Source organism: Triticum aestivum, chromosome 2A (genome assembly GCF_018294505.1).
Source record: "Triticum aestivum cultivar Chinese Spring chromosome 2A, IWGSC CS RefSeq v2.1, whole genome shotgun sequence".
NCBI classification, from domain to species: Eukaryota; Viridiplantae; Streptophyta; class Magnoliopsida; order Poales; family Poaceae; genus Triticum; species Triticum aestivum.
Genome location: NC_057797.1, coordinates 62,667,335 through 62,677,056, shown reverse-complemented (window position 1 = coordinate 62,677,056; position 9,722 = coordinate 62,667,335). Strand labels below are relative to the sequence as shown.

Here is a 9,722-nt window from a genome sequence, read left to right as displayed (position 1 = left end):
TTAATGTTGATAGTTTTTCCTATAATTTTGGTCAGTTGTCCTGAAGTTTGACTTGAGAGAAAACTTATATGCAGAGTAAAAAGAAACGAAGAGAGTATTTGAAGAGTAGACAATGGTGAGAGCATTAACCCTTTCGTGAATTAACCAACACCGCTTGTACTTCACATTTGCTACTTCCTCCTCTTTGCCACGGTGTTTCCTTGCATTATACCATATTTGTGCTCTCACTAGTGTGCGGCATAGATGGCTGGTCATTCATTCACTTGACAGGAAAACCCAGCAGAATGAGCTCGAAGGAGAGCCAAGAACAATGTCATACTTACTGATAAGGCATTATTAGTTATTGTGATGGATCATGACCCATTCGACCAACCTCTTCATGGGCCTCTGTTCAGCTAGGTGGTTAAGGTTCACATTCTGGGATCAGCAGAAACTTGCCGCACCGGGGAGCAAACGTGGACACGGCTGTAGATTATATTTTTCAGAACTTTCTGTATGTTCAATTTCAGAATAAAAAGAATGTCCGGCTTCAAGTGTGTCGACGGTGAAAAGAAATTACAATTTGTCAATGGGAAGTATCTTCAGTGGTCTACCGGCCTTCATCTTAGGACCCCAGTGTTTTTCAGGGTTAGGTAGAAATCTTGGGCTCTTCCGTGCAACTAAACCCCCAGTTGCTTGAGAGAACGATGCCTGGTAGTTGTCAAACCAGTAAAAAAAAGGGGACAAAAATTAGATATAGGAAAAGTAATCAATGAAATCAACTGGAATACTGAATGGAATAACAGAGGCTTCAGAAGTATGAAAGGTCGAATTGTATAATTGCTTAGTTTATATAACTTATTACTTATGTCCACAGATAAGCATATTTCTGGAATAATCACTACACGGGAAGTCAGGGAATATATGTCGGCGAAGAGAAAACACCTACCTTAATATATGGAATGAACAAAGTGGTGGCTAAATTGTGACTGGTGTGCAAAACAGAGCAATAATTGATCCTTCTAAACCAATACAAAAATGCAATAGTTTGTATGCTTCCAGTTAGCGCAACATCAGGTCAGTATTAGGTCTCTGTGCACAATAATTTGAGGTCTCTCTACAGATGGTTTCCGAGATTTCAGCCGGGTTTCTATAATTTTGACCAAAGTATCCAGATACATTTAAAATCAGCAAAATAGACAGGGTTCTACTAGGAGAGAGCTAGGACACAGTAAAAATTGATCACTTCTGGTTACTTGTACCAATTGAAATCCCAGCAGAGAGCTTGACTAGTGCTAGTGTTATGACCGGCATAGGGGCTTAGCCCAGTGGGTTATGGCCCAAGTATCTTAATTAGGGGCTTAGCCCAATTATCTTATCGTATTAGGATCGTTTGCTTAGGAGTCAAGTAAACCTCTTTATATAAGGAGAGGAGATGTATCAATCTAATCAAGCAAGAAGCAATCAATATTTGCTCGGCTTCCCTTAGGGAGCCGGGAGACCTAAACCCTAGACGCCTCCTGCTTTCGCCGCCGCTGCTCCTGTCGCAAGGACGGCGCCACGCCGCCGGCCGCCGCGCACCAGCCCTCGCCCTTCCCCCTCCTTCCCCTACAACCTACGCCCTAGATCCGGTAGGGCCCTAGCTCCTACCAATTTGGTATCCAGAGACTTGGGTCCGATCATGTCTTCGTCAACACCATCGCCGCCGCTGCCCGCCTCCACCACCGCGCCGATGACGTCCGCCCCGATGACCACCGCCGGGGCCTACACGCTGTCGGGCCCGGTCACCACTGCGGGCTCCTCACCGCCGCCGGCACCCATCACGTCCGCGCCACCGACGACCGCCGTCTTCACGCCGGAACAGATGACCAGCACGCTGCGGGATCTCATGATGGCCGTCCAAGGGCTCCACCTCAACCAGTACCACCAGTATATGGTTGGGCCGTACGCACCTCCGCCGGCTGCGTCGATCGCCGCCTACGGTCACCCCACGCTGCCATGGCCGTCCCAGGGCGCGCCTACCTACAGCGGGCAGCCGCTGCTGCCGTTCCAGGCAGGCTCCCCCGCGCTGCCGTGGCCGTCCCAGGGCGCGCCTGCCTACAGCAGGCAGCCGCTGTTGCCGTTCCAGGCGGGTCCCCCTGCGCTGCCGTGGCCGGCCCAGGGCGCGCCGGCCTGCACCAGGCTGCCGCTACTGCCGTTCCAGGCGGGGCACCCCGGCGAGACCACTCCGGTCGCGGCTCCTCTGTGGCATCTGCCGCCGCTGCCAGCTACGGCTCCCCTATGGCATCTGCAGCCGCCTTCCTCCGTGGCAACCGACGCACCCGCCCACCCTCCACAGCCAACGCTGCAACCACCGGCGCTACCTCTGCCCAGCTCAGGGGCGTCCTTGCCGGCCGGCCTTTTGATACATGAGGTCCGGTTTCCGGCCTCCCCGTCGCCACTACCAGCTTGGGCGGCTGGGTCTTCGCCATCGCCGGTCCACACCACAGCTCCGGAGCAGCCGACCCCGTTTTCGTAGTTCGGCGGGCCATCCAGCTCCGCGGGTCCTTACCCGGAGTACTCCGACCAGGCGCCACCCGCCTCGCTGCTCCGCACCTCCGAGCCAGCTCGATACGGCGCTCCGACCCAGACACCGCCGCGGTTCGCCAAGATCGACTTCGCCACCTATGACGGCATGGAGGACCCCCTCAACTGGCTCAACCAGTTCTTTCGCGGGCAGCGCACCCTCGCCTCGGAGCGCACCTGGCTCGCCTCTTACCACCTCCGCGGCGCGGCACAGACCTGGTACTACGCTCTCGAGCAGGACGAGGGCAGCATTCCCCCTTGGGAGCGCTTCCGCGAGCTCTGCCTCCTTCGTTTTGGGCCCCCAATCCACGGGAGCCGCCTGGCGGAGCTAGGCCGCCTTCCCTTCACCTCCACGGTTCAGGACTTCGCCGACCGTTTCCAGGCCCTGGCATGCCACGCGTCAGGTGTGACGGCGCAGCAGCGGGCCGACCTCTTTGTCGGTGGACTTCCGGATCACATCCGCGTGGATGTGGAGCTTCGGGGACCCCAGGATATCCAGACGGCCATGTACTATGCCCGCGCATTCGAGCGCCGCGCGGTGGCCATCCAGCAGGAGTCACCGTCCCAGGCCACTGGGTCGCTACCCTGGCCAGATCCCGCTCAGGGTCAGCCTGCTCAGTCTTCCGCGGCACCCCTCGCCGCGACCGCGGCTCGCCCGTTTCGCCGGCTCACCTCGGCCGAGCTACTCGAGCGTCGCCGCCAAGGGTTGTGCTTCAACTGCGACGAGCCCTACACGCCCGGCCACGCCGGCGACTCTTCTACCTGGAGGTTGCAGACTACATTCCGGAGGACGCCGTCGCCGCCGACCTTGCCGCCCCAGCTGTCGCGAAGGTGTTTGACGCTGGTTGATCACCTCGAGGAGTTCAGCAAGCGCTTCCCCACCTTACAGCTCGAGGACGAGCTATTTGTGCAGGCGGGGAGAAGTGTTATGACCGGCATAGGGGCTTAGCCCAGTGGGTTATGGCCCAAGTATCTTAATTAGGGGCTTAGCCCAATTATCTTATCGTATTAGGATCGTTTGCTTAGGAGTCAAGTAAACCTCTCTATATAAGGAGAGGAGATGTATCAATCTAATCAAGCAAGAAGCAATCAATATTTGCTCGGCTTCCCTTAGGGAGCCGGGAGACCTAAACCCTAGACGCCTCCTGCTTTCGCCGCCGCTGCTCCCGTCGCAAGGACGGCGCCACGCCGCCGGCCGCCGCGCACCAGCCCTCGCCCTTCCCCCTCCTTCCCCTACAACCTACGCCCTAGATCCGGTAGGGCCCTAGCTCCTACCAGCTAGTCTGGATCGTGTTGCTCAGAAAATCATGAGGCCAACCCGTCAGGAATAACAGAGATACATAAAACCAAACACCAATGGTACAAGGAATGGTTTGCTTTCATTTAAACATAACATTCAGACAACGATTGAAACATTAGGGAAACAGAGCGCCGTTAATGAGAAGAGCCCTTAGCTCAGCTCAAGCTTAACAAGAGTGGAATATTAGTACTGTGTCCAAGTCACTCATGGTTGGCTTCACATAGTTCTGTCAGATTAATACAAGAAACAAACACAAGCTTCTGATGTCTGATCACAAGACCATAAAGTAAAAACTCATGCTTAAAATAAGCAAAAATTTGCAAGCATATGTAACTCACTTTTGCATAGAAACATTTTACTTCTCATGCATTGTTCATAAAAGGATACTAAGCTGTGTTTTATGATCCATACCTGCAATTGAGGCTCTTGGGAAAGTATCCTGCTACCTGGAAGATTCTCAGGTTGAGATTTTACCGGGTGAAGCTTGACCTGCAGGCACAGGAAGCCAATTAATGAAAAGTCTGCTGTGTCTGATACTCTGATTAACCAAGAAAATCTGAGATTTCTATCATACCCAACATCGCATGATGTCCCAAATTACAGACATTGGTGCATCTGTTTTCAGAGCTAGCGGATCCGCATGGCTACCTGATATTTGATAGCCAGCATTTCTTATAGCCGAATGAAACATAACCATGGTTGGATTGGTGCACTTCAATGTTGCACATATACTGTGAAGACTGACGAATAAAGGTGCATTGGGCAATTCCTGCACAAGAAAATCCCTTGTGATTTATGGATCCAATATAAACAACAGAATGTTAACATCTCAATGTATGTTCGATTCAGAGATTCTTTGTTTTAATGCATGCTATTTCAAATCGGGCCATTTATTTTAGCATAACATCATGTCTAAGAACTAGAGGTTATGGCTCCCAAGAAGAGCTAACCTGATTGGTGGAAATGGTATTCCAAATTGCCAGAAATAAAGTTAGTGTGCCATGAAGGATACCAGCTGCTGAGAGTGAAGGTTGATGTTCTTTCCTACCAGATACATATCGTGGTAGACAGATTGTTGTCAGGAATGGCATTGTTCTGGTGCAAGTGCAGATTCTGACATTCTCGGGTTTTTTGCAGATTCTGAGCACAGTTTAATATCCCAGATATCTCCCCTACCTGGCGATGTTAACACACTATCTGATTACCACCAACTCTACGAAATACTCAAATTTTGGCAAAGCCTCCTGTGTTTATGGGGACATCCACGGCAGACAATTTAGAATTATAACAGATAACATCCATATGACTCAATTAATCAATCACGCAGTTCATCGTTCTCAACATGTCTAGACTCGGTGGTAATCAGATAGTGTGGTAGCTTTCACCAGGTAGGGGAGATATCTGGGATGTTACACACAACACAGAGCATCCAATGGGTTTCCAGAATGCATATCAGGCAGGCCATTTACATAAAGATTTGTCGCTACCTTTTGGTCTGGGAATGTTTAACACCTTCCTAGAATCAGATGCAAGCAAGTCTATATCACTTCAATTGGAGGAGTGTGTAAACCAAGGGTTAAAAGTTATACTCGAAAAAGCAAGGATAATGCTGGACACTGCCATTAACTGTCTCCAGATGAGTTTCTGTTGCGGAGTGTGTAACCATGTAGCACGCGTAGACCTCCTCCAGTTAACGCATCAGTGCACTGGAACGAATACTGATACTCAACCAGTGGGCAGCCATTCTGCTGGACTTTTAGTCTAACGGAAAGTTCATTTTCGCTATCAACAAAATCAAGAATTTATTCAGTATTATTCTTCTTTTTTCTTTTTGTTAGTGACTTCGCCTTACAGAGATACGAGGTTATTTTACTACACAAAACCCGAGCCTGACACCAAAAATAACCATACAAAGTGATTTAAGTGCAAATATATTTGGATGCCCATTTGCCTATGCTGCCAACGTGACACTTGTACATATACCATTCAAGTAATGAATCAGAATATATGCACATCCGCGAATAGCTTCTATCCTATCAGCTTCTTTCTTAAACAATTCTGTATTAAAAGCATTAAAATTCACTAATCTGTACACTTTTCGTCCTGTTCATGTTTCATTTCCTCTAACATAATAATCAGCAGTCAACATAAGCATAACCAAAAGAGAAGACAAACCAAAATAGTACCTCTGATACTGACGTTAGTATAGCTGAAATTTTTGCATAAGCTTGATATAAACCACTTGTTGCTCGGATATTTGATAAAATGGAAGCAGCCCAATCCCTGTCATGTATTGGATCACTCCATATAGGCCCCCCCATAACAAATTTACCGCCACACTCAGAACACTCTTGAGGCACAGTAGGGCAAAAATTTGGTAGAGGAATATTCCTCTTATCCTGGATCAGAGGATCATATTCATAAGCATGCCATGCAAAACAATGGAACAAGAAAAGAGGAGTAGAGTCTACCTTTGAGTTTATTCTTCCAACATTTTGTAAGTGAAATGAATTGCAACCAACACATTGATATACATGTGAAAATTTGAGAGGTGAGCTTTTCACCGTGCTAGCCGACCTGCACAGTGAAAGAGGCACATTGGTAAGATCAATTTGTGGGAAACCATATTACAAACACCAAGGAGAGGCAGAGGCAGGAGACAACGTGAAGATTCGCACAAAAACCCTAATGTAGAAATCCATGTGCACTGATATGACAGGAACTATATAGCGCTTGTGGCGGATAGCATGTGACTGCAAGCAAAACAAGGAAAATGAATTGATGGATCGTCATAATGACTGTGAATAGAAGAGACTCTCAGATCTAACCTCGATGCAGGCAAGAAGAATTCTCAAGGCCATCTCATGGCGGTATTTGCCTCTTACTGGATAAGAACCATATCTGCAGGTATAGATAACTGTTATGGTAGAATTAAATGATGTAGTCATGCAGTTGATGATTGATAATCGAATATTAAACTCACTTGGAAAAACAAACTTCTGCATTGCCCCCAGCAAGCACTGCCATGTCTGTAGCTGAGCACATCAAGATACCACCATCTGCAACACATTGAACTGCTGAATCAAGGAATGCAGCTGGTGATCCATAAGGATCAAGATCAACCTGATTCAGCAAGTACATAGGACATCAATACAGTATGATATGGATGCATATTATCCTCAAACGCGAGGAAAAGTGACCACGTGCAGATGGAAACAAAAGAAGATATGATATGATTTTAACAATTCACTGCAAAGAAGTAGTTCCCTTGGTCAATGTGTCACCCTCGCATGTGTGCAATCAAAATTCCCTAACTTTGACAACATACAGAAATATCTATGCTAGTTGCATGGAAAGGTGACAAATAGACCAGTCATCATTCACCGAAAGTACATTCATAACACTGTCCTTTTAGACTTCTTTGGTAGTGTGAAGCTATCGCGAGGAGAAGATGGCCAGGACGGCCCAGCGTGAAAAGATGAGATACTAGAATGGGGATAAGAATAACATCTATATAAAGGGCTGTCTGAACCAATTACCGACTAAGCTCACTGGGATACATACTATACTTCTACTAACTGACTCAATCTCTAATATACTTCCCAACTGATTACAGATTCAACTTCCTGATTTTTGCTGGATACCGGACTGTCGTGGAGTGCTGGACACACTGGCCGTTCTTGCCGCATTACTAAATATTAGGCAATACTAAATTCTACGACACTGAGTTCTGAATTTGCCAGCTTATATATAGAAACATAATTTATATCTGCTTGATTTGATTTTCTACTCAGTCAGGAACACAAATATGAAGTAATATAGCAAATACAATAGCTACTTGTCCAAAAATGTGTAACTGCCATTTAATTTTCCTTGGCACTCAAACTGATACATACCAAATGATTCGAGAGTTACATTTCTATTAAAGTAAAGTAGTAAAGCCATACCACATCAAATTCTTTAGGGTGAGTGAGCATGTAAATGCGAGCGTCAGCAAGATGTGGCACCACCTTCGAAGATGCAAGAATGCCATTGTGATAGATATTTCTCTTACAGGATTCTATAGCAACTGCAGTTAATCAAACAAATGTTTAGCATCATCAGACATAAAATAGGGTGTTATTTCCAAGGACTCAAAATATACTTCGCAACCAAAAGATTTCTGAAAATTCATCTGAAACATTCTGACAGAAATATCAGAATGTACCTTCATTATTGTCAAGAGCTATAACTTCCCCAATTCCATCCACCTCAAGTGCATATCGGATAGCTCTTAACCCTGATGCAGCCAAAGCCTACAAAATTCATGACAAGAAGGATCTGAAGTGAAAAGATAGGCATTGTTTATGCAAATACTACTGCCGTACTAAGGTTATGTACATAATTTAAAAATGGGAGAACTTCCAGAAGAAATATACTATATCATAGCACATCACAGCTTGAACTGATCATTATTAAACAACAGGACTTCATAAATGCACCTCAAGAACTTTAGGTGCTTTAAGGCTCGATTCCTCTCTCAATGCAGTGTCTTCAGATCCTGTGGTAGCAGGGTCCAATCCATCGGCATGCTGCTCCGGCGGTATTTCAGCACGCCTGCCTGCTGCATCACAGAAATCGCTCAAGCATTGGTGCACCTTTTAAACGGAAAAAGGTTTGTAAACTAGCAGTGCGAATTGTGTCCAAAGAGTACCTTTTAATTGGGTATCATGCTCTTCCTGTCTTTTCGAAATAAACCATCTCAAAACAGCAATGGAAAGGTCTCTGTTGTTAACCTGGTGAGAATCGAATTCATAAGTACAAACAACTTGAACATATTTCTAAAGCTACCATCAGACGAAAATCCGAATTTCCAGAGGAAATATTGGATAGTAACCACAGTAGATTGTTCTTTTGTGAGTTGTGATGATACTGTTTGACAGTGAAGCTGCAGCAGCCATGGGTTCTAGCAGTATATAGCAACTTGTTTAGTCTGTAATTCTTGCAGTTCTAACGAAATGAACCGAAATCATCAAACAGATGACCACTACTATTATTTTCCAGAAGGAACGACTGCACTACTGTTCGTGCAACCATCAGGTGAAGCAGCAATGGCATCAGCCTGACAAAAGAAAATCAAATCTGCAGCACACGTAGACAAGAAGCAAAGGAGGCGAAACCTGAGCCTTGTTGAAGAAGACCGAATTGGACTTGTCCGCGAATATCTCCGCCCGCCCTTCCCTGACGGTCTCCGGGGCCGCGGCTATCTCCGGCGGCTCCGAGGCGGAGGCGGAGGAGGACGAGCAGGGACAGGAGGCGAACCAGAGGCTGAGGACGCGATTTGTGGAGGAATGCACGCGCGTGCTGAGGAAGCGAGAGAAACCACATGCTATGGTCATCAAATCGCCCGAGGACGCCGCATGGGGAGGAAGGAGTCGCGACGGCGAGCGGGCGGGCGGAGGCGGCCGTCGACCTTGGGGCGCCGGAAAAGTGTGCTTCTTGGATAACAGGGGGAGTGCTTGCTGCGTCTGCGGGTGCGGGACGCGCCGGAGGTGGGGGGTTCGGGCTAGCTGGGCCACCGCGTGAATGGGCCATCGGCTCTTTTAACCGAGCCCAAATGCACCTGTTAATCAACTATTTGAAATTGTCTAAAAAAATCAAGTATTTGAAAAATGTTAAATGTGTTTACAAAAAATGTTGACCATGTGTTAAAAAAATTTAGTCAAGCATTTGAAAAATGTTAAATATGTATTAAAAATGTTAATCTTGTACTTCAAAGATGTTAATAAAACATTTGAAAAAAGTTAAGTGTGTATACAAAAAATGTTGACCATGTATTGAAAAATAATTAAATGTGTATTTGAAAAATACATTAGATATATACCAAAAACGTACAATG

General features: G+C 46.8%; 1 protein-coding gene across 2 annotated transcripts; it reads right to left on the bottom strand.

Annotated features, from left to right (window-relative positions):
• Window positions 1–445: 445 nt before the first annotated feature.
• On the bottom strand, window positions 446–9,373 carry LOC123187476 (probable tRNA (guanine(26)-N(2))-dimethyltransferase 1). 2 transcript variants are annotated; one of them, XM_044599348.1, is made up of 13 exons: window positions 9,004–9,373; window positions 8,538–8,619; window positions 8,326–8,447; window positions 8,052–8,139; window positions 7,792–7,913; window positions 6,828–6,967; window positions 6,673–6,745; window positions 6,509–6,597; window positions 6,316–6,421; window positions 6,031–6,243; window positions 4,419–4,613; window positions 4,256–4,333; window positions 446–690 (listed from the first exon to the last, which is right to left on the bottom strand). In XM_044599348.1, the coding sequence occupies exons 1-13, from the start codon at window positions 9,220–9,222 to the stop codon at window positions 556–558; spliced, it is 1,662 nt and encodes a 553-aa protein (XP_044455283.1). In that variant the 5' UTR covers window positions 9,223–9,373; the 3' UTR covers window positions 446–555. The 2 variants fall into 2 exon arrangements, with proteins under 2 accessions (XP_044455283.1, XP_044455284.1); XM_044599349.1 differs by having other exon boundaries at window positions 8,326–8,444; window positions 9,004–9,371.
• Window positions 9,374–9,722: the final 349 nt, after the last annotated feature.